Genomic DNA, 25,785 nt, shown 5'->3' with positions numbered 1-25,785 from the left:
TTCTCTAGCCCCTCCACGTCCTCTATGGGCGATCCCGGATCTTCTCACGATGTCCCAGGGCCAGATTTGGCATCCGGATCCTCGTTCCTTACACCTGTCAGCATGGCTTCTGAGCAGCGAGAATTCCTAGATCTACATCTCTTGGAAGAGATAAGAGATGTTCTCTCTCAGGCTTGAGCTCCTTCCACTAACAAGACTTACCGTTTAAAATGGAAACAATTTTGCATCTGGTGCCAACAGAAAGGTGTGGACCCTTTCTTGTCTCAACCTCACCAGGTTCTTCCCATTTTGCTATGTGTTCTTTATGTGATTGCACTGTTGATTGATGTTTTACTTAAAAAAAAAAAAAAAAAAGAGAATAGAATAGAAGAAGAGATGTCACTAAGGGAGCAAAATGTGCTTCTGACTAGTACCTACTCTGATACAAGCTATGGGAATCTATGAAAGTTCCAATACTGGAGTAAGAAAACAAGTTACTTACCTGTAACTTTGGTTCTCCAGTATTGGTAACTTTCATAGATTCCCATGCGTCCACCCACCTCCCCTGGGAAAGCTCAGCCCTCAGCAGGTTTTGGTTATACTGTTACACAATGGCCACGAAAATCTGAGGCTCTGAGGTCCTCTCAGGAGGGTTCCTCGGGGTGAGGGTAATTTGATTGGCTGTTGCTTTATTTTGGTCTCTTTTGCAAAAAGAGGTGGATATGCCACAAAAGGGAATGAGGCCTATGCCTTTTTCTTTCTCTTTTGTACCTACTGCTATGTTATTTTGTTTACCGAGACTCCCATTCTGACGACGGGGAATGATACAAGCTATGGGAATCTATGAAAGTTACCAATACTGGAGAACCAAAGTTACAGGTAAGTAACTTGTTTTCTTCCTCAGGTGGATTGCCTGGTTTGGTAACCACCACTATTGTGGCTGTACGTTGGTCGACTGGCAGCTACCCAGACTCTCTTGCTCCTTCGAACATGTCCAGCATTGGACGGGCTGTGCTCTTCATCATGCTCTTAAAAAGTTCAACCGGCAGACCATTCGGTCCCACTGCTGTCCCTGACTGCAAAGCATAGAGAGCACCCAAGATCTCCTCCACTGTTAGGTCTGCCTCCATAGCATCTGCCGCTTCATTATGAAGCGTGCAGAGGGTAAAGTCCTTTAAGAATTCATCACAGTCTATTCTTGTTCTAGTGCTGGTCGGTGTGTAGAGAGTAGTGTAGTAGGCTGCAAACTCAGAAGCTACAGCAGTGTTTGTGGTTTGTAGGGTCCCAGCTCTATCTTTAACCCCCGCCACCCAAGTCCTATCTCTTCTTTCAAGCCAGGCCAGGAGCTTGGATGCCTTGACCCCAACATAATAAAGGTGGCGCTGAGTCGCAAGGGTATAGGATTTCGCTGCATTCTCGGCTAGTGCTCTTAGTTCCTGCTGGGGAAGGCAAAGCCTGTGTCGTACCTCCATGTCTCCACTCCTCACCACCACTTCTTCTAGGCACAGAATGTCCCTCTCAATATCTTTGCACTCCCATGCGGCCTCTCTTTTTCCCCCCTACCAGGGCCTGTGCTCGCCCCTTATCACAGTCTTAAATGCTTCCCATATTGGGATTGGGAGTGATACCAAATCCTAATTCTCCTCAAAGTAATGCTGTACTGCTGTGCATTAGTTATCTCTTAATTCTTTGTCTCAGAGCTGTCCGGGGTCTAATCTCGGAAAAGCCTGCTAGTCGATATATGGACCACCATGGTAACACCTACTGGTGAGTGGTCCGATATCCCTCTGGCATAGTGTGTGGCATTTATGAAGGAGCCCACTTGACCCTGGAGGGCAAGCAGATAATCAAGACGTGACATGGAACTGTGAGGGGCCGAGAAAAAGTGTATTGGGTGCAACTAGGATTATGAAATCTCCACAGGTCCACCATGCCCATTGCCGACACAAATGTTTGCAGTGCCCCTTCCGTCGGGCGATTGTGCCCCCCCCCCCCCCCTCCATCAGTCATGAGCTGGGAACATCACTGCGTTAATGTCTCCCCCAAGAAGCAGAGTGCTGATCGGGAATTGTAACAGTAGCGCTCCTAATTTAGGGAGGCACTCGGCATGTAGCCTAGGTGGGATATACACTGAGCAAAGAGTCCAAGTAAACCACACCTGTTACAGCCATATAAAATCCCTGTGTGTCGCAATATGTCTTGGAGATCACGTGTGGTACTGACACCTTGACCAGTATCCCTACTCCTCGTGCACCCGTGGAGTAGCCTGCATGTGTAAGGAGCTTTTACCCAACACTATATAGTGGTTGCCCCTCAGGTGCGTCTCTTGGAGCATCACCAAATCTAGGGAGTGGCAATTAATATGTTGCAGGACCAGGGTGCGCTTAATCTTATTGCCCAGCCCATCACATTCCAATCCAAATACAAAGGTGGTTGAGTTTACTTCTCTGTGGGCACACTTTCTGGGCCATGGACTTCAAACTGACCATTCGATATTAGAGACCTCCCTGCTGCCGCCATCTCAAGCCTTTGGTTTAGATGAGCGTAATATAGAATGTTATAACAATATCAAACTTCCCCAAAGAACCCCCATCCCTGCTTCCCTGCATAGTGAGCCAGCAAATCCCCCCCCCCACCTGCAGAGCAACTGCCCAAACTTGTACATACAATTGTGAGGGGGGAAAATTGCCTCCACCGCCAATTTAACCACATTAAGCTTTAACATTCTATGTTCACCCCTATCCATCAGAACTTCATCGTTGCACCTATTCTCACACAGGCGCAGAATTCCCACCTATCCCCAAGTCCAGTAGGACGGGTCGGGCCTGTCCCGGTCAGGCAAACCCAGACACTCTTTGCTATTCTCCTTCAGTTGAGCCTCCTCCCACCCCGGGTCAAGCCCCAACTCCAAACCAGTAGCCAGCACAGTCACTGCTAGACTGGATCGTCCTTGCGGGTCTCCGGGTTCTGCACATCGGTCTTCTTTCCTGCTGCAGCATCCTTCTGTTTCTAACGTTTGCCTTCAACTTTACTCCTGCCCTCCATCCAGCCCCAAGCATCCTTTTGGAGGCAGGAAAAGATGTGACTTCCCTTCCGTAAGTACTTTCAACTTGGCGGGGTAGAGCATCATATACCTTATGCCTTTCTCCCGGAGGGCCCCTTTAATAGAGTCAAATGTTCTGCTTTGATGCTGCACTTGAAGGGTGAAGTCCCGAAAAAACCTAACCGTTGCATTCTCGTATTTGACATCACCAAGGGATCTGGATGCCTGCAAGATGGCATCCGGGTCCCCAATGCTCGATACGCTCTCTCAACGGAGAAGAAAGTAGATTGTCTTTTTGGGCGCAGCATTTTAAGTATCCGGTCCGCCAGAAAGAGGTCTGCGGACTGTCCTTCAGCCCTCTCAGCGACTCCCACCACACAGATTTTGTTCCGACGTGCCCTCCCTGCCTAATCTTCCAGCCTCGCCATGACCTCTCCTTGTTGCTTGGTCAGCTTAAGAACTTGATCCTCTAATCTTTTTGTTTTAGATTTCAGGGCGCCTATATTTACCTCCGCCTGGGATACTTTCTCTGTCATTCCCCGAAAATTCTCGCATGGGAGGTTTACTTCCTCTGTAACTGCGTCTAGCTTGGGCTCCAGCATACTTTTTAGATCTCTAATAGCTTTCATTATGTCCCTCAGGGTAGGGTCTTGTGCTGGGGACGTTTCCCCTGGGGGCCTCGGCTGTTCGGCGGTCTCCAACTTCTCTTCCGCAGGACCCAAAGAGACGGTGTATTTGTCAATCTGGTTAGATTGGCCAGGGTGAGGACCCTTTGTACGCACCATGGCTCGCTGGAGGAGTGGACCGAATATGGGGAATGTTGTGTGTGGCCCGCCAAATTCTGCTCTTGACTTATGCTGGAGGCCTCACTGCATTTCCCTAGGCCTCGTCTTGTCCCTCTCCACCAGAGCAGGACAAGTTAGCCCCGGAGACTAGAGTCTGTCTGAGCAAGGGTTTCAGGGGGGACCCTGAGGGTTCCTCTGCACTCCGCCGGCCACCCAGGGAGGAGGGGGAAATCAAACCCAGTGCCTCCAGCCAATGCGCGCCTATCCCATCCGGGTTCGGCCCCCCATTAGCGGTGGGCCCACGCTGGTGTCTCTCAAGCAGAGCCGGACTTGGAGGGCATACACATTTCCATTTGGCTTCCTCGTCTCAGAAGGCTCCAGTGCACAAGGGTCAGGTGCGGGCAGCCGTCCTCCAGCCCAAGCGGGGGGGAGCAATGCAGGCAGTGTAAATGCCCCCCCCTCGCTTTGATCGTATTTGTCCAGAGCTGGAGGTTAAAATGTATGCAGCATGGAGCCTCCCACGGGGCTGGGTCGAGCCCCGCCAAAATGAAATCTCTTTTCCCCCCGCTTCGTAAGGGACCCACAGCCAGTTTCTCTGTCACCGATGTCCCCTCTGTCACAGCTTCAAAGGACGGGCCTAGCCGGGGATTCAACGCTCCATTTGCTCCTCACCTGCTTGCCGAACTGACTGGCTCCACCCAGATCCAGGGGGCCTTCAGGTCTAGTGGTCGCCGCTCCCCCAGAGACTCACCGCATAGGATTCGCAGCAGTGGGGCTCTGCAAGCCGGCCCTCTGTATTCCTCAAGACACCGGGTAGACTGCCATCCGCAGGTTGCGCCGGTCACAGGACTTCCGCCTCACCGCCAGGCCCAGGAGTCGGAGGCGAACACCGCCATCTTGCTCTCCACTCTCACCTGCTCCGAGTTTTGCAGGCTCACAGACAAGTTCCCCTAGAGCAGCGGGCCCAAAATATTGACTCGCAGGGGGACCGCTGTATCGTCCGGGAGCAGAGGGACTACGATAAAGTCTGATTTTGATGGATTTACAGGGGCTTTAAGTGCGGTGGTTAGAGGAGCCTACTCAGTGTGCGGCCATTCCTCTCGGCTGCAAGCCACGCCCCTGAGCTGCTGCATTTTGGTCCCCCTGTAACTTACTGATCAGGTAATCAGGCAGGCCCAACTACAGTGCATTGCCATAATCAAGCCTAGAAGTTATCAAAGCCTGTACATCAGTTTCCTAGCAGAAGGAGACAGAAAATGAAAGACCTCCCTAAGCACAAGTAGCAGACCAAAACAGGTCCCTGCTACTGCATTAACATGTGACATGGACTGCCACGGCTGGTCTGAACTTATTCTAAAAAAAAGTAGCTCAGTTTTGCATTACACTTAAGCTGGTGGTGAGATAGTTATTGAAAGACTTCTGTCAAACAGGTTCTGACTTTTTCGCCAGGAATCACTTCATCCCTATCCCAGGCAAAAAGTAACTGGGTGTCTTCTACCTACAAAATTATTTTTGCTCCTAGAGTCTCTGCCAAAAATGCAAGAGGAGTGAGATATATATTGAAAAATGTTGAGGCTCAAAGCTGAACCTGTGGCACTCCCACCTGCTGATCACAAGACCCAGACACAAAAGGTGAACACCCGACCTCTTGACCTCTACCTTCCAGGAAAGAAGCCAGTCGTTCCCACGCCTACCTCCTGATTTCAAAGATATGGTGATGGGCCAGGAGTGTGGAGTGGGGTATCGTGTCGAGGGCTGCTGACCGATCCAGCCGTAGAATCCCAGCATTCCTGTGGCCCTGTCTATAATAATCGCTCTTCCCAAAGTAGGGAGGTTTTGAATGGAGAGGGTGGTCATAGAGACCATATTTGCTACTTAACATTCATTGCTTACAAGATCTTGGGGAAGATGATTGCAGGTTGGTTGTTGTGATGCAACCAACATTGATTCTACCAGGTCAAATTGAATTTGCTTTAGGTCTAAATACTTCATCCTGTCTTAGGTGACTGTTCCATCTAATACTCTTGACTCTTGACAGTGCAAGATGATCTTCTATTTCTCAGTGTTTTTCTTCGAAATCGATAAAGCTTTTTACTCATTGGGATGGGATTATTTAAAAGCTGTAGTAAAAAACGATGAGTTTACATTACGTAGGATTTTGTCTCCTGTTGCCTGTTTGTGGATCTGGCAGTGCTGCTGGCAAATGTTAGAGCTACTATGAGCTGTACGTGGATGGAGGTCCCTATGATTTCCAAAATGGTGTTAAGTTATGCCTCATTTGGCAACAGCTGAATAGGCATTTTTGATGTCTTCTGCCTCATTAAAAATCGATATTGTTGCTGTATGGGGAAAAAAACGTTATTGGATTTTAATGAAAGCTCAAACAATAGGACCCCTTGAAAGATGTGTATGTTTACATGACATTAGAGATGTATGGAAGATATGCCACAGCAGCTAATGCTTTATTGCAGTTGAAAAGATGACTAGTCTCTAGTCAAAATGTTGTTACGGTTGACCTGTTGGAAGAGTAAATCAATGAAGCTTATATTATCTAGCACTGAGTTGTTGTCTATATTAAATACAAGTGTAAAGGTGTCACTGAGTGTTGCAACGCACACAGGCTATTGTAGCTTGAACCGATGGTAACCTGTGGATTGAGTTGGAAAACTCTAACTATTTTTTATATATGCCCTGTTAGTTATGAACAAGATGTGAGGAGGCAGACTCCAGATTAAATCTTTTAGATGGCGAGGTCGACAGAGATCCAGAGTAGGGACTGATTCGATAGTGACGGTCACTTCTGTCGAAGGGTGGTTAAAAAGAAAGCATTAGTATATAGTGATGTTCACTTCTGCAAGGGGTGGTAAATAGGAAGTTTAGATATATCCAAAGAGTGCATCTGGGCAATCCTCACTGGCCAATACATTAAATATAGATTGCAGAGAGGTTCTTTTAATACTCTAAATTGTAAGAAAAAGGAGCAACCATGAATTAGAGGTATACTAAGGTGAGACAATTGTATTGTAATTAGAATTTTATTGAGTTTACTACCCCTGACGAGGCTTGAAGCATTTTATGGTGAATAGCACGCTACTATATCCCAAAGTTAGCGGTTAATCCAATTATAAATTATTGTAGATTTGTTGGTTATTGGGTTAGCCTTGTGCGCTAAGAAAACTCCATTATTTTCTCAATATTTAAGTGATGATGTATTACATTAAAAGGAGTTAGACTCAACTATTAGAGTGAATCCGTGTAAGTGGAAAAGCCGGGCAATGGAATAGGGTGAAGCAGATTCAATAATGTAAAATAACAATGAGCGGTTTAACAGAATGAAACATTGTGATTTATGGTACATAAGTGGATAAGTTAAATAGGTTTTGGTGTTGCCGAAACAATTATTCCAAAGGTAAGTTTATGCTTTGTAAGGAGGAATCTGGTTATTTTACTGACATTTAGTAGAGAGTAAGGCGGCAGGCATGTGCAAAGTTAGGATTAACTCTGAGGAACAGAGGCATGCTGTAGATGGTGGTTTTGGAGAGTATCATTCTAATCAGAAGGTAAAAGAGAGAATAACCCCTAGATATGAATCACATTATTTTTCATGCAGGATATTTGGAATGTTGCAACCAAAGGAAAGCCGTAGTTCATCATATTAGAATTGTGAGGTGGGAGACGGTACGGATTGAGGTATTGCTCTGCTCTACATTCTGGAATAATGATGTTCCCTTAAACATATGGGGTCCTGTTGAATAAATCGTTGATACTCATACCAGGAATCTACATTGTTCTTATATGATGAACTACGACTTTCCTTTGGTTGCAATGCCCCGAAAGACAAACGTATGCCCTGACGAAGTCCACATGTAGTGGACGAAGAGCGTTGGCTGATTCTGCATCATTTTCTATGAAACAAGAAAAATAAAGATTATCTTGGACATCATATACAAAGAATGGACTAATTGAATGTGGAATTTTGCCCGGGCTGTGCACTTCACATTTATCTGTTGAACACATTAGAGATTGGTCTGTAGTTGCTGGGGTCTTGTGGTTCCAAGTTATTTTCCTTTAGTGTCTGGTTATTTGCCGATGTTGATTGAAGAATCTTAATGAAAATGGGTGGAGTACTGGCGTCCGAATAGCAGTCGTTTGGGTTGCTAGCTTTCAGTAGGTCTTCTTATTCTGGGGTTGTGATTTCTTGGAATGCTGATGTTGGCAAAGGATGAGTGTCTTCTGTGATTCTTGTTTGCTGTATGGTTTAGTATGAATTGTTTCTCTTGGTTATTGGGTACGAATCCAGTGTGTCTGCTTTGTTTTTAGATAGTGTGTTACTAGTTTATTTCAGAAGTCTTGTAAAAGTGGGGTGGAGGTTTGACAGCACTCTGTATTGCTGAATTGAGGTAGGTTTTTATAGAGTTCCTTGGCTGGGTATTTGGCATTTTTGATCCTGCTTGAGTAGTGGATTGTTTGACCTTCTTGATGTATTGCTTGTTCTTTCTGTTGTGTCTGCATAGACATTTAGTCTTGTGAGTACTTGCACTTGAGTTGATCTTATTTGTCTCTTTGCAGCTGTTTTTTGATCCCCAGATTCGTTCTTTAAAATACTGACATCAGCAGTGGAAACCTTTTATAATAAAGCTTAAGTTCCGTTCTATCTTGTGTTCTAAGGTCATTGTCGAAATGTTTACGCCCCATACATCCAAGCGTTTTACAAGCCTTGTGATATTTTCCTATACTCTTAAAATAAACGCTGATTGTTTTAAGTAGCTTAATACATACATCTGCTAGGTTTACCAAAGATAGCGGTCTGTTGTAATCAGAAGTAGTAGTGTACTATTTTCTTTTCCCATAAATCCTACAGCGGCTCAGTCTTCTGTGTTATGGAACAGTCATCACATTTATTAGCAATTTGTCCACACGGGGGCAGTGTAAGCTCACATTAAGACTTGCCGATGCTGCATGTAAATTGACCTCATGGGACATTGGCTGCGACTGTCTTTATGACTAGCCTGCCTATTTTTCTATCAGTGTATCGGTATGCAATTTTTCCGGATTGTTTCATTCTGTGTCTGGCATATTACTTTTATTTCTCTCATGTTTTTAATTCCCCTTTTCCTATCCCACTTCTTCCTCCTTTCTCTGTTCTGTTCACCTCTTCCCTATCTTGCTGCCTTCGTATGGCTTCCAACGTTTTCTCCTCTCAAAACCCATTTGCTGTATCTCTTCCCATACTTTTACTCTTCTGCCCCATCTTTCATTATTCTTTAAGATTACCGATATTACAGTCCTTTATTTTCTTTCTTTTTTCTCTTCCATTATCCATACTCCTCTCCTACTCTTTCAATAACACAGTCCTCCCACCTACCTATTTGATACTATTATTCCATTTTATTATTTTGCTCTACCTCATCCCCTGTTATTAGCATGTCACTCAATTAATTTGTCCTCTCCTCTGCTTCATTCTTCTATCTTGCTCCTCTTCTGAGTTTTTTCTAGCGCAAACTTGACCCGAAGGTATCGGAGTGCTTTACATGAGCACCAGTCGGACACATTCATTTGTTAGGCACGGGGAGGTTAAATAATTTGCCCAGATTCGCAGTATGTTAAGCATCCCTGCCGAGACCCGAAGCCGGTTCTCCAGCTTCAAGGTTGACTGCTCTGACGGTTAGGCCACATCACCATCCACCTCTAGACAGATGCAGTCCATCCTTAGTCCCCTCTTACCTTCACTCCTTCCACATTACGTAGCAGTGAATGTGTACTAGACCTGACAGTCTTAGGGTGGTCTTCCCCCAGTTTTTTGTCTGCCTACTGCCATTTTTCTCACATCATTTTTGCTGGCTTTAGTACTATGTGCACTTTACCACTGCTAACAAGTGCTAAAGTGCTTGTGCACTCTCCCCTAAACATGGTAATATTGGCTCACCACCAATTGGAATATTTAACTCACTCATAAGTTTCTAGTAAAGTGCACTATATGTGCTCAAGGCCTGTAAATTATGCTACTAGTTGACCTGCAACACTCATTGTGCCACCCGCTTAAGTAGCCCTCTAACCATGGCTCAGGCCTGCCATTGCAGAGCATGTATGGGCAGTTTACAATGCCACTCGACCTGGCAAGATAAACCTCCTGCCAGGCCTAAACCTTCCCTTTTTAGGTCTCGCCTAGGCAGCGCGCATGCGCTGTCTCTCCGAGACATGCAGTATACACTTCAGTGGGGAAGCTTTGTTTAAGCTCCGCCCACTCTCCGCCCATCATTTTTATTGGCTTAGGTCAGTAAATACAGCCTTGCAATTGGTTTACGGCTTGTTAGTTCCGCCTCATGACGATTATGTCGTCATTGGTAGCCTTCCAAGGCTACTGGCCCCTTTACCGGCGCACTTTTTTCTGGTGTGCAGTTTTATCACAACATCGCGCGCGCTATGACGTGCTCTCTTCCTGGTTTCCAGTTAAGCAGGACGTGCTTTGCTTACATTTGCCGGGCCGTGCCGCGCCCGCTTCCACTTTCGAAGCAGGAAGCAGCCCGGACAATGGCGATTGTGGCGGGAGGCAGGGCTGCTGGGAACTGCCCGCTTGCTGCGTTATCACTCCAGAAGCACTATAAAAGCGGCGATCCCCCGAGCAGCAGCCCTGGGCAATGCTGGCTGAGGAGATGAGAGACGGCTCCTCAGCTGCCGCATGCACTGCCAGCTCCGCGGGTCATTGTGTCTCAGCCTCCTCCCCCCGTGGAAGTGCCCACTGCAGGTACTTCCACTGTGCAAAATGTAAAATAAAAAACTTTGACAACGCCCCTATTGGCTTTGCCAGTGCTTGTTCCCCCCCAAGGTGCTGAGTCTCACCACGAGCCTAATTGAAACACAATCCCAGCTAGCACTAGTTACTTGACCACTTTGTTACTGTCTTTGTCATGCCCGTGGGGTGTTTCCTAATGGTGAACGGAGAATCACGTGACTATGTTTAAATCTCACCCTGGTTCGCTATTTCGTTGTGGGGACTGGTGACTGCGAATGGCGGACGCTACTCGTGGCCCCAAAAATGGCCTCAAGGGCAGTGGGGAACACATGGCGAAGAGGTATAGGTGCGTGTTTGTCACGCCGGCTACAGGCGAGTAAGGTTCCTCCCAGAGGCACGTCTGCCACTCAACACACGGAGCCATCGGAGAAGTTTCTGTTTGCCTGGTGGAAGCGATGCACAGTGCTGACTGAATGCATTCACTGGGAGGGAGTGGGTTGCCATCCACGCGCTTCCTTCACAGCAGATTTAACATTATCGAATGGCATGGCATCTATGAGCAGATGTGTGCGTGTGATCGCCAAGAAGGTAACTTCGCCAAGAAGTTATTGCAGTGCCAGTATCTGAATCGTTTTTTTCTGGTTGTCTGTAAATACCGCAATCAGTTTGTCTATACTATCTTTTCAAAACAGTTGTGTGGGGGAAACTCATTTCAGCGGCAGAGTTTTAAAAAAGCATTCTTCTGGAATGTTGGTAAATGTTACCAGTTTCAGTGATTAGTCACTTCGGGTCCAGATGCGAGCCCTCCATGGCGTGCCAAGAGGGTCTTGAGCCTGACAGTCAAATTGTATGATGTAGTCCGCGGGATTCCGACTTGTGTCCACTCTTTGGGTGCAGCTATTTGCCAGTGCAGTTTTAGTTGATGCCCCAGAGAGTTAACAGGAGGCCGAGGAAAGAAACCTTTTTTAAATGCAGAAGGTGTTATTATTGTAGGATGCAGAGACTAGAAGATTCCTTCGTGTGTGGGTCAGCTCAAAGCAGTGGCATTTAACGTCCCGGCAGTGATTCAAAGCACAGTGTATGTACACTGCACCATTGGCCTTTTAAGGGCGCCGAGTCTGCGAGTGGTCTGCGACATTTGGTTTTAAGGTACGGCTTGAAATCACAGCTGTCACCATACCTATAACCAACTCAAAAATAGTTTTCGGATAACTACAGAGAGGTGCTTTGGCTTTGCCCACTTTTCATTGAGTGGACAAAAGTTTTCTTCTTATGTTGACAGTGTTTATATTGTTCTCCTGCATGACAACGGGTTTTCTTTCTCCTAAAAAGGCCACCACTTGCAAAAGTAATAACGTGTTGGCTGCTCCTGCAGTCCCATTGGTGCAACAGACTTTTGCCTCACCCAATGCATTAAATGGGCAGGCACTGTCCTGTACAGAGTACCTGCACTTCTGAGAACTGCTGTAATCCATCTAATGGGAGAGTCCCGCCACTTCTCAGAAGTAACAGCTACTCTAGTCTAAATGGAAAATTAGTAGTGCAGGTATTCTGGGCCATATTATCAAGGAACGGCGATAATGGGCTTGATAATAAGCCCTTCTGAATTCCCATAGAAGCCCAGGTTCTGGTGTGAACCTGGGCTTCTATGGGAATTCACAAGGGCTTATTATCAAGCCCATTATTGCCGCTTTAGCGAAAGTTTCCTGCTGCTAAAGCGGCGATAATGTTATCGCCGTTCCTTGATAATATGGCCCTCTGTTATTTAAAGCACTGACCTCACCTATAATGCCGCCTTGTTAAAACACGATGGAGCTATGTTACAGTTGTTCACCACAAGGTGCAGCAGATTTCTATTGTGCGAACACTACCTGAAGGTATTGGAGTGCTTTACATAAGCTCCGGTTACGTTGCACAAGGGCACATTCAGGCACGGGATGCATATAAGATCCTAATGGCGAGACCGATTGGCATTGCCAATGCTTGTTATACATGTCAACCCCAAGGTAGGCCTTGCATAACCCACAGGGCAGGGTGCAATGTATTTAAAAGGCAGGGCATGTGCTTTTAAGTTTTACATGTCTTGGTAGTGAAAAACTCTCAAATTCGTTTTTCACTATTGTAATGCCTATCTCTCAGGTAGGATAACATTAGAATTACCTTATTACATCTTTTAAGTGTAATTCCCAATTGTGGAGAGATAGACGTTTTAAGCTTGTGTCACCTGACTCATAATTTAAAATCTCAACTTGGGGTGAAGTCGAATTTTAAATTACGGTTTGGCAAATGCCACTTAGAAAGTTGGCATTTACTTTCTTTAGACATTTGGAGCCTGCTGCTTGTCTCTGTTCAGTCTAAGTGGGTGACAGCAGGGCTTTGTGAATTCCCTCTAGACAGCCATACTCAAAAGGAGCTTAGGCGTGTCTTGATGGGCCATACTGTGAGATGGGAGTGAGGAGCTGGGCACAGCCTCACACTTGCATCTGAATAGGTTGTGTCCTGTCGACACACAAAGGGCTGCATATCCTCCCTGTAGTGAGTCTGTAGCCAAGGCAGGAAATGAGGACCTTGTGCACTACAAAACCTTCTTTGCAGTCCCAGCCACTATAAAGGCACAACTGGGTATAAGTACTGGACCTCTGACACCATAACTTCAGTACACCTCTGGACCTGCGACAACTCTGCCAGGAAGAACTTCTGTGCTGCTGGAAGGACTGACAATCTGCTGGACTGCTGCTTTGCTGGTCTCTTACGTTGCTGTGCTTTTGCCTTGCTGAGCTGCTTGCTGTTCTCCTGCCTGTGTGACAAGAACTGGACCTGCATCATTTGAACCAGAGTGAATCCAGGGGTGTGCTGGCTTGCTTCCTGATTGAAGTATCAGGGATACAAAAGATTTCCAACTATCTGCATCTGGACTCTGCAAGCTGTGAGTCTGCCCACCCAAGTGGCGCTACCCTAGTCCTGGCCTAAGGCTTAAGGTGCTTTTTCAAGCCAACCCACGCATGCTCATCAGAACTGGCGCATCTTTGCCTTTGCATGGGTCGGAACTGGCGCATCCTCGCCTAAGCATGGAACGGAGCTGACGATTCGCACTCCGAACCAGCGCATCGCCTTTGGTATCACCACATCCTCTTCTGCAGGAGCAGAAGCAGCACATAGCATTCTGAACCATGCATTGCACTTAGAACTGACGCATCACCGCCATTACGTGGAGAATCTAGATACATCTCGCCCACTTCGTGGCTCGACACCAGTGCACTGCTTCGGCTGCACCTTGCATCATCTTCGATGACGACGCAATCCCTTATCGATGTAGTACTGTTGTTCAGTGGACCTAAATGGGTCCCTGTATCAAGCCTGCGCTCCATTGCGGTTGGCCTGAACTTTTGACTCTGCTACGGTCGGGAGTGACATTTAATCACTTGTTGCTTCTAAGCGCTCTATCACAGTTTATTCTTTGAAAAGTAATATATCAACTTCAACTGGTTGGATTTTTGTTGTTCTGCCTGACTGTTCTATGCCAAGCTACCAGAGGGTGAGCACAGGATAATTTAGGATGTGTTGTGACTTACCCTGACTAGGAGTGTAGTTCCTGCTTGGACACGGTGCATACCTCTGCCAACCAGAAACCCAATTTCTAACAATGTGCTACAGGGTAACAGTTAGTGCAGATAGTGATGAGGTGAGTGCGCATTCCTGGGCCATGGCAGCCAGCGCCACCTGCACCTCGATTTTATATGCTTGTGCAAATATAGACTTTATTAGCAGGCACTTGAATGTTAATCAGACACCCTTTGCTACTAGTTCGCAAGTCTTGCTTTTTTAGGGTCTAATTGCATTTTAGCCACACTTATATTTATGAGTTATAATTTCCTTAGGAGGCTGGGAGGTCTTTATTACATTGTAATTTCCACTAATGGTGGCTTTTGACCAGTGCGGTTTCAAGTTCTGTTTTCACCTGCAAGCTTTTTCTTATTGAAAACGCATCCAGGAAACTGATATGTTGTGATTAGTTTTTTGTTGCATGTGCAGACTAAGGTGAAAAGGTCCCCCAGGAGGAAATGCACTTCAAGGGAATGCGGTTGCGGAGACTTGACAGTCACTGAGGGCATCCCGATTTCCCTAAAAAACTGCTCAAGCTTTGAAATCCTAAATACATCATCATGCATTGGTAGAGTTGCATATAATTTTCATGATTGTGATTCTCGATGTGTCTTTTGGCGTAGTAATAATCTAATTCCATGCACACCTGTCCTTTCCATAAATAAGTTAGCACTTAGTACGTGTTTTAGAGCTTCTCTCCTGACCTGTTGTTCCAATATATAACATACTTAGAGTTGGCTTTGGATCATTCCTTTGCTCATGATTAGATGACTTTGTTGTCTGTCTTAGCTATCTTTATTCAATTGCTTTCCTCCCAATTCATGTGCTTGTCCAGTCCAGGACAATATTGGGATCTCAGTGTTATGGCTGGTTGGCTTGTGTTCTTCCACCGCTGACGTTTCTTGTATGCAGAGATCTCCCTTTTTAGGTCTCGCCTACGCAGCGCACATGCGCTGCATAGGAGGAGACCTTTAGCCATCGGGTCCCCTTTTCACCCAAAACGTGCACGCGTTCCATTGCCTTCAATGGCAACGCATGCACGTGTGGAGATTCCCTTGCGGGAGCGAGCGGCAGCGCCTTATGGTATTAATTATCGCGCCTTGCCGCTCGCTCCCGCAAGGAAATTGTGCAGGCCCCCTCCTGTCCCCCTGCTGCTGCGCGAGGCGCGCGCAGGCTTTTGTTTAAAACGCGCTAACGAGGAGAATCGCCTTGTGATGTTTGCTGCCTACCACCCGTAGCCCGTCAGGCTGTTTTTTTTACTGACACATGCGCACAGCGCATATGCCCTCAAATGAAACGTTGTTGGCTAAGCCAGGGATTACCTTGATCTAGCCCTGGACTGCCATTGTTCAGGGACTCCGTGCACCTCCCCTAGATGACGCAGGTCACCCGTCAATTAGATTGCAGCCACGGGCGCTTTAAGCCTTCATCCCGATACTGCCTGGGGCTTGCAATCAATTGAAGACTCCTCCTCACAGTTCCCTATGTTGGGGGCGTGCCAGTAAGCATGTGACCAGGCGCCATCAGCTTTGTGACTCTGTGAGGTCGGATCACATTTAGTAAGCATACTCTGTACATTCTTCGGGGTGCTTGCACCGAGTCAGTTTTAATCAGCACCCTCCTTCACTTTCCCTTGCCGGCTCTCAGACAGTCGGAGGACAGAAGACATGACCCGGACATCGGTGAGAGCTGGTCTGTCCTGCAGATGAAGACTGCCTGTGTATCTTCCCTCAAACCCAATCATAAGCAAGTCGGGCTCCCAGTGGGCCTTTTAGAGCATTTTCTTTTCCTTTGTTGCTGTACATATGTTGACAGGTGTGATCTCCTTCATTTGCTTTCACAAAAGTGGCACATGTTACCATTTTGAAAGAGCTCAGCAGTGACGCCAAGGATTGGATGTGACTGTAGTGTGACCACTTCTATAATGCACTGACAGGCACTCTGCTCCATAGATCTCAATAATGCCCTTTCACAAACACCCCGACAACCTAAACTCACCCAGATAGACATTTTGAGGCAGGAACTGTTGAACATATTTAATGTAGTAAAATATGGGTCATTCTTTAATCATTTTAAAAATATCGAGACCACATTTTCAGAAATGATTTATAAATCTAGCTTTCCACAAAATTCTTTATTGAAATTAGCTTGAATATACCCCTTTGCTTTATTTTTTTTTAAATGTCAGCTGCCTTTTCTTGCTTTGCTGCCCACTACTTAAAACTTATTCACAACTTTTACGCCCCTCTGCTTTAAAATGTCACCAACCGACACTAGTAGTTAGTGACCCACGCCCCATAACATATCTGTCTCTTTCAGTTCTTTCTTTTCTTTTGGTACTTGACGAGGCAATCGGGAGCGGAAGCGGGGGGGATCTTCACGTCTTTTCTCAAGCACATGGGCAGCGTGCAGGTTATACCGAGGGTCACGCAGGGCTGGGTCAGGGCTCGGTTACCAGCAGGAGGGGGTCTTAGGAAGGGGCCCTGGCAGGGTTTGGAGACGCACAACTTTTAGCCACAAGCATTTCCGTTCGGAACTTGCATACTTCTGCATCTTTCGGACGACAACTCTGGACGTACTTTTTAATTGGCTGCGATAATATTTTAAGTGATGCTGCCACCCATCTTGATTTTAGTCACAGATGCGGCCGTTTTCAACAACCTGTTAGAAGATGCGCTGACCGTGCGCGGCCGTTTCATGAAAGAAGGTAAAACCTTAAATTGCGGGCACAGGATCAACAGTAACAAGCATTGGCACAGCCTATAGGTCTAAGCCTTTGGGTCCTGCTGCATAACTAAATACTTATAAGGTCCCAAAGGCGAGACCTATTGGCTATGCCAATGCTTGTTTATTTTACCGCAAGCACTCCATGGGTATGCATGTGTTTTCGTGCTCACTTCCTGTGTGTTATTCTAAAAAAAACAATTTATTTATTTAAAGAGGGTTGCCCGTGATTGTGCATGCATATCTTTGCGCAGTAGCCACCTAGGAATGGGTTTCCGTCATTTTAACAAACTCCTAAAAAGATGGCGACCAGATGCGCACATCCCCGGCGTCCATTTTTTCCTGGATTTATTCACATTTTACAAAAGCATTCATAAATGGCTGCTCTGGATGCACATGGCTGCTCAGTTGCCATCTTTGAATGGCATTTGTTGAAACATCACAAATGCATTCAAAGATGGACGCATTAAAAGCATGTACATCAGTGGCCGCCATCTTTAAATGAATTTGTAATATTTTAATAAATCCCATTTTTAAGTTGGCAGCTGTAGATACTGTGTGGGGTGGCTGTGAAACCTAAAAACAGCATTGGCTTGATTAGGTTTATGAGCTGTTGTCACAAGTACCGTATTAATTACCATTAAGTTTAATAGGCAGATCTACGATTATCATTGTATTTGCATCACAAGAAGTGGTTTATAAGTCTGAATGTGAAGAATTTCAGTATATGAATGTTACGGTCTCTCTAAAAGATTGAGGCTGAATGCACCTTTAATTTGTGTGAGGACGAAAGGTTAACAAAAACAATAAACTAAAATGTAACCTTTTCTTCCAGAGCAAAGCTTTGCAGTTGTTCGAACAGTTTACCCTTCCAAACTGTCAGCATATGTACATCACTTTGGCATCCATGGGGTTCAGTTCTCTTCCACTCTTGGACGCCTGCAGTAATAGAATCATTGGTAAGTTCCAGCTGAGTTAGTCTTTCATTAACCTTATCAAGCTTTCTCTTGCAACAGATTCAGAATTTAGTTAAATCAAATAACATGATGTATTTTGCTTTGATGGATGCAAACTCTTCTCAAAGAACTGGAAACACGGGCAGAGGAAAACGGTATTTTACCTCTTTACCAATCTGGGTTTAGGGCCAAGTGATCAACAATGGACAACATCTTAGCTGTAGGTCACCTGTCAACACAAGCGGCCAGGAGAAAGCACCCACCCTTGTTCTGCTGCTTCATTGACTACAGCACTGCCTTTGGCAGGGTGAACCGGAGCGAGTTATGGGGGAAGCTAGCTGCCTGGGAAACTCTCATCCGCTTCTCAGGCCAATTACATCACTGTATCGGGGAACATGGGTTTGGGTCAAAACAGTCCCCACCACTGTCGCAACCGTGTCCCTACCAATAATGGTCTTAAGCAGGGCTGCGTGCTGGCTCCCTTCCTTTCTAACCCTTATACCGCAGATATGGCAGCAGCTCTGGAAGGATCCGGACTAGAAACACCAAGGCTGGGAAGGCTGCACCTTTCCATCCTCCAGTACGTTGACGATAGTATCATCCTGGATCATACTGGAGTCGGCCTGCTGAGAGCCCTCAAAGCACTTCATTATTACAGCCAATCTAATATTCTTCAGGTAAACCAGGGCAAAACTAAGGTTGAAACTCCCTCAAAAAAACAACTTCTATGGCAGATGGGAGACCTCCAAATTATGACAACTTTAGCCTACAACTACCTCGGAGTATGGCTTTCTGAAAGGGCCAAACCAGCAGTCCACTTACAGCACCTTAGAACAAAGGCCACCACTGTTATCCACTTACTGAAGCACCTGAGTAACCGATTACAAAGCCCAACTGCAAAGCCCATGCTGACTGTTTTAAGAGCAAAACTTATCCCGGCCCTCAACTATGGTAATTTGCCGTTCCCCGGCGCCTTGGACACATTTCTAATAAATTCCCAGATCAAGGCATACAAGAAACTCTACTCGCCCCTTGACAAGCAAGAAGTACAAGGATGATGCTAGAGCTGGACCTCGGGTGCCCTGACCTCGTGAGTTAGGGGGATCTAATGAAGTTCTACCTCAGGGTCTTGCAGCCCCAGAGTGTTCACTCAAATATCCCTGAAAGCCATCTTCAATGCAGCAGGATTTCCCTGGCAGCTACAGCTAGCAATAGCAACCAGCACTCTGAAAATCAGGACAGATAGCCTGCATCTCCAAGAAATCTCTTACTCTGCTTGGAAAAAAGTCTTGAACAGACAGGTGCAAATAACGTCCTTTGAGCGGGACATTGGCAGTTTCTGACCTAGTACCCTAACTGAGGCGCACGATGCATCCTATACCTCTGGGAAGGCACAGTCATACTTTGAACAAGCACTCTCACCCCGGGCCCGTACAAAAATTATTTTCATGGGTCTAATTGCATTGCCAAATTCAGACTTAAATCCTGGTTGGGTTCGACAAGATGAGGTAACCTTGTGTAGGCTATGTAAGTATCGAAAAGAATCCTGGCTTCATCTGTTGTGTTGCTGTCCTAAACTGTCAGAGGAACGACACCGCCTGCTCCTCCCGCTATTTTGCTCAAAAGGGGTAAGTGCTTCTAAGGAGGCGTCGAACATGTGCTTTACTGAAAATATACCAAGCACTTTAGCGGGACTGGGGACATTTGCAAGTAGCTCTCTCTTAGGAGAGACACCAACAAATGGGAACAGACAAACGGCCAGCATCCTCCACGGTCAGGCGGCCCTGGGATATGGGGATGGCTGACCTAGAAAATATGATCTGCTGCACAAAAATACTCTGGGGTGTTGAGACCTCAGTAACCCCAGCCCTACCACTTGGAGATCCTGTTATCATGCCTATGGCACTTTACCTCTTTATTTGCAAAATCTTGGACACTGTTTTTTATCTTAATTATGTTGGGTTGGTTTAAACTTTTTTAAATTTGTTATATGAAATCTAGTTGATATTGTTTTTAATTTCTCGAAACTCCATCTTGGCGGTAGTAGTCATTGTTTTATTCCAAGCAAATAAGTATTGTACAGTTCTTAGTAATGTAATGGTTTTAATTAATCGAACATGAATGAATGAATAAAATAAGGGTGCAAACTCAGTGTAAGAATGTGTTGCTTCTGATGGCCTATTCCATGTGTGGGTCAGTTAATGTTTCATAGTGAAATTTATTTTACAAATTCCGTAAGTGCCTACACGTACATATACGAGCGCTGCTTTCATATTTTTTCTTTAAAAGAGTGCTCTTTGAATGTCTACTGTGTCTCCCCTAGTTAATCTTAAACAGTCTTAAATCTTATTCCGCTCTCAATTGGAGACCCTCCGTTTTACAATAGAGACCTGGCTCTAACTCCCCTTTCCTAGAGAATTGAAACAAAAAGCTTTTACCTAATGGCTCCAACTTTGCGTTTTCACTAACAATCTCTTGGGTAGCTGACCAAGGGTCCGGAGTTTGCTCTCAAAACACATTCACAGTGTCCATTGTCGTCCGCCATAACTTCGGTTTGTCGCGATACAAGCTGGGTTGCCGAACCTCCTGCTTCTGAACCCTTCAGCTGAGTTCTGCCCTGTTGACAGTAATACGCTTCTACACAGCCTCATAGATGGAGTGGGCCTAACTGAACGAGTAGCTATTTATTCTTTGCCTGCACTTTGTCTTTCATGTTCGGAATCTCTGAGCGCTATTAAAGATTGGAGAGGTCTTCTTCATTTAAATGCAGTTCTGCATTTGCATCTGCAGAATCTAATTGTCTATTACAGTCACTTCTTTTTGATGTCTCGGGCATAATAAAAAATACAATTCCTTCTCTTCACAAATCTAAAATCACCTGCTCATTTTGTATGCTAGCTTACCTCTGTTATCAACTTCTGAGTACCGTACCACATCTACCACCATCGTAGCTGTAGGAGAAATTGCACCACTTGCTGTTGTTAAATAAAGCTGTTTGCCAGCTAACCCCCTCCCCCCCCCCACACACACACACACATACACAAATGATGTTGTGACACCTCACCACAGACAATGCTTTGTACTGGAAGGCGGAATGGCCCCTCGCCGCCCAGCCCTACATCCCTTTGCCAAGGAGTGCCTGGAGTAGCGTGGTGCACAAGTGGGACAACATGATTCTGTAGTAGGGGATCTCTGTGTATAGTCATAATCTAGTGAATAGTCCCGCCCATGTGCGCGGACCCCGGAGCAATAAAAAATAATCTCTAAAAGGTGACAAATCATGCAGACCTGCATACACCTTTAAGAGAGAATTTAATTTAAAGACAGATAATGCAGCCTATACCCACAGGCTACACTGTCCAGTACTTCAACTAGAATTCCACCAAAATCCACAAACAGCACTGCCTGTCCAGTTTTTCTCCACATAGGAAAAAACCCTGCCTCTACCAGCAAAAGCCTCTGGAATGATAGAGAGGAAGGAGTGGACAGACAAGCCCCATAGGCTGCCATTATGTGGCTTGGAACAGGATACTGTGCCTTTAAGGAAACTTTCCAGTTTTCCAGAACTTTCCCCAGTATCCCAGAATGCCCAGCAGGTCCCATTTACTTTCAGTTCTTTTTGAAGGCGTAGCACGCCAGACCTGTAGCATTCTCCATATGAATAAATATCTCTCCACCGGGGAGGAGGGCGGGCGCTTATGACTATAACAGAGATACCCCTACTACAGAACTGGAGTTACAGAAAAGAAACTACTCCTTCTGTAGTAGGGGATCTCTGTGTATAGTCATAATCTAGTGAATAGAATGGCAAGCCCATCCCCACACAACAAAAGCGGTGGAGAACACATAAGACACAACCACTACTGTGCGAACAAATTTCGCAGCGAAGCCTGCCCAACCTGAGCATCTGCCCTGGCATCCGAGTCCAGACAGTAATGCGCAGCAAAGGTATGGACCGACTTCCAAGTGGCCGCCTTACAGATTTCCGCAATCGGAACATTACGCAGCAAAGCCGTCGTGGCAGCTTTGCCCCTGGTGGAATGAGCCTTAGGTTTACCCCCTAAGGTCTTATTAGCCTTTTGATAACACAACTGTATGCAGGACACAATCCACCGAGAGATGGACTGCTTAGAGGTCGCAAGACCAGTCCTGACTGAGCCATAATTAACAAACAATTGGTCAGACCTACGAATATCCTTGGTCTTATCCAGATAAAATTTCAACACCCTTCGGACATCCAGGGAATGGAGAGCCCTTTCCGCTGGTGAAGAGGGATTCTGAAAGAACGTAGGTAAAGTTATGGTCTGATTGACATGAAAGTCAGAGATAACCTTAGGAAGGAACTTAGGGTGAGTACGCATCACAACCTTAGCAGCATGAAACACAGTATAAGGTTCTTGACAACATAATGCCTGAAGTTCACTCACCCTGCGGGCCGATGTAATGACCACTAGGAACGCCGCCTTCCAGGATAGGTGCTGCAATGAAGCCTTGTGAATAGGTTCAAAAGGCTCTCTCATCAGTCTGGACAGCACCACATTCAAGTCCCAAGAAGGCGAGGGAAGTCTGACAGGAGGGAACACCTTCTTCAAGCCTTCCAAAAAATCCTTGACCACAGGAATCTGAAAGAAGGACGTCTGTGAAGGGCACCTCCTGTAAGCAGTCAAAGCAGCCAGATGAACCTTAATGGAATGGAAATTAAGGCCAGACTGCGCCAGATGCAAAAGGTATGGAAGGATGACATCTTCCTTACATGTTGTCGGATCAAAGTTCTTGGACTTACACCAGATACAGAACCTCTTCCACTTGTAAGCATAGGATGTCCTAGTGGAAGGTCGCTTAGACTCCTTCAGAATGTCCATACAATCGTCTGGTAGATTCAGATGACCGTATTACTACTCCTTCAAGGAGTGCCTCACAGTACCTACCCATCAGAGGCCTGTGCTCGTTACCTTTCATGCAGCTTGTCACCAGTATAAAAGGTAGAAGAGACACAACAACAAATCTCAAGGAGGACTCCAGTTCTCGTTGGTGCATATCATGGCAAGCCAGTCTCATACAAATGCCCATTAGTAATCGTGTGGCTGAGACTTTTTGGAAGGAGATTTTTGAACGAATTTCCTTGAGTCATAATCGGGAAATTAATCTAGGATGATTTTCAAATAATTGGCTTTCCTAAATTTCAGTCTTTAAATGGTCTTAGTGTGTTATGTTCTGTCGAGTCTGCCTTCTGTTTGTCATACACTTAAAATTGTTTCAATCTATTATGCCTGTACTTTACTACGTTGAACTACTATTGCTTTTCTTTGCATTCTGATTAATTGTTCACCAGTGATTGCTATCTGAGCTGGACATTTTTGCATCATTTTAATAATGTTCACAAGGAACCTTTTTAGGCCCCTCGTCACATTCTCCCCTCATTTGTAGCCAGTTGCGTTAGTAAATATATTGTGCACAACATCCAATCCAGCCACACTAAGAAAACCTCTCAAAAGTAGTGATGGACTTTTTAATGTTTGTATGAATTCGAAATGTGTGGAAAGACAACATTTATTTTAAGAGAAACGGAAGTCTTGCTGTTTTTGCATCCTAACTCATGATTCTACATCTTGCGAACTTTGAAAGTTTGATATTGGTGATACGTTTCTGTATAAAAGAGCAGAATTGTTGTGTAACGAGCAACAACTGTGTAATTACCAAAATTATAATTTTATATACAGGTAACAAACACCTCGCACATTTTGTGACGACCTGCAATCATGAATATCAAAGTGCAGTTTTTGTCCCAAAGCGAATGGCACAATGTAGGTAGGAACAAAATATAGCCCATTCGGTACCTGCATTCACCAGGTCTCAGGCCCTAGCGCTATTTAACATTTCAACCTAGAAGAATTAGAGCTCTTAAACGTTAAATAAAATATCACTAACAGAAACTATATAATGAATGAAAAGGAAAGAGAGATCCGGCGTTCGCATGAGAAATGCACTATCTGCCCAGGAAACGTCAAATGAAAAAAATGCAGGTCTGCCATTTTAACTTAAACAAAAGAGATGAGCAGTGTGAATGGAGATTGTAAAAGAGTTCCAAAGGTGAGAATTCGAGATGGAAAATACACTTCTCCAACGTTTAGCTGTCTTAGGTTTATGATTATTGAAATAATGTCCTGACTTATTTGGAGGTTACAGCTATATGCCATTCAAAGTCTGGAGTTTTTGAGCTTAGGAAGGTCAATTGTCTTGTCCGAAATTAAATCAATCATTTAGAAGAAATAGAAACCAGTGCAGTGAATTCTGACGAGATATGATCATCCACAAATGAGCTACTGCATAAAATACTGATCTGAAAAGAGCAAAAATTTGAGCAGGTAGACCCACAATAAGTGCATTTTTAATGGTTACTTCTTCACTCAAATTTCTCTTTCTAAGAATTTTTTAAGGCCTAATACTAGATCCAGGATTTTTTCGCACAGTAGCAGTTTTCTACCATTCAAAAGAGCCACAATGTCTTCCAATACAGATTTGATGGCATGCACGAGTTACGGCTTTGCGTTTCCATCAAGGTGCTGCACACAACTGTGAAATCATTTTTATACTTCAAAGACGAGAAGATACAGAGATCCCTCTGATAATGAATAATTTTTCACTTGATTATTTGTCTGGAAACAAAAGCTTTCTTTTGAAAGAGGATCATGTCTCTTCTTACGTCTTTCAGTATGCATTTTAAATACAGATATCATGCCCGATCCCCACTCTACCTATAATTGAGAGGAAGCATCCTGTAATTTGGTCTCTTCTGACATAGAAGTCAAATTCTGTATTGCCATCAAGAAGCAAGACAAGTGCCCTAAAGACTTCCAAAGAAAGGTCCATCTCGCTTCATATGCAAGGAAGTCTTCCAAGCCTATTCCTTTTTTGGTAAAACTGCAGACAAAAGTTTATTTTCTAATCTCCTCCGCTGGCCGTTCTCGGGGTATAGCTTTCCATAAGGCCATGCTTGGTGTTTTCTAGTCTAATATTTGTAAATGCTCTTTTACGCTCACTGGAGCTAACTTTGTCATTCTGCCTTCATGAAGAAGTCCACGCCGATGGTGCCATGCCTATTTCTTGAATATGTGCCGACTTCGTTGCCTTCAAAATCCGTGGTGAAACAAACTCCCTTTTCCTGGTATCATTAACTATACCATTCCACAAAAGTCGGTTTATAACCCTTCTTTGGTTCAGATTCAAAGGCACTAATATCTGGAAACATTCCAACAGAGGTGACATGAATGATTGATGTTATTTCCAAAAAGCCAATGGCTTTGATATAACTCCTGCTGTCAAGTCTAATTAATTACAGGGCCTGGCCACCTTGCTGTGCGTTCATTCCTAAAAACCTGTTCATGTAATCAATTTAGTTGCTCCAGCACACGATGCTCTCATTCATCCGCCATCTCTGCCTTCTTTATCACCAACATTTCTTTTAAGAAGACTTAAATTAAACTCACCAGCTATATACTCTGATCTACACCAGCGCTTTTTTCTATTCTCCTATGTCATTTAATTAAACGTTCTCATTCTGATGGCCCCAGCATACATAATCCCCATACTCAATAAAGGAAACCCCTGCTACACACTGTCCGATCATCAAACGACTTGCCCTCTCATCACAAGTTTTAGTTTGCCTGACTTCACTCATGAATCAATCTCTTAGCTCTTGATTTTACCTTCAGTGCTTTAAAGCAACAACACTATTTCCTTTACAAATAAAATACATCTACTGGAGACCCTTCAAATGCAAATACTTCCTGTCCTATTTGACAACTTCCTTTTTTTCTAAAATCTTACAACACCTGCTGTCTGCCCTTTGTCATGTGTCCAATTTATCATGTCCGCTCAGCTTTTATGTACTAATATTATACCTATCCGAATACTCCATGACATCAAAACACTTGGGTATCTCACACAAGTACTTCACTGGTT

The 25,785-nt window shown here is 45.0% G+C and overlaps 1 protein-coding gene across 3 annotated transcripts in view; it reads left to right on the top strand.

The window, feature by feature from the left end:
• FASTKD2 (FAST kinase domains 2) overlaps nt 1-25,785 on the top strand; it is a 307,901-nt gene that overhangs the window by 136,190 nt on the left and 145,926 nt on the right. For all 3 annotated transcript variants that reach the window (XM_085648896.1, XM_085648894.1, XM_085648895.1), the window contains one exon: nt 17,703-17,826. In XM_085648896.1, coding sequence (XP_085505022.1) covers nt 17,703-17,826 — 124 coding nt within the window. The remainder of the gene's footprint in view (nt 1-17,702; nt 17,827-25,785) is intronic.

This window comes from Triturus cristatus, chromosome 3_2 (genome assembly GCF_964204655.1).
Source record: "Triturus cristatus chromosome 3_2, aTriCri1.1, whole genome shotgun sequence".
In the NCBI taxonomy this organism is placed as follows: Eukaryota; Metazoa; Chordata; class Amphibia; order Caudata; family Salamandridae; genus Triturus; species Triturus cristatus.
The sequence above is the reverse complement of the archived record's forward strand: the minus strand, read 5'-3'. Positions and strand labels throughout refer to the sequence as shown.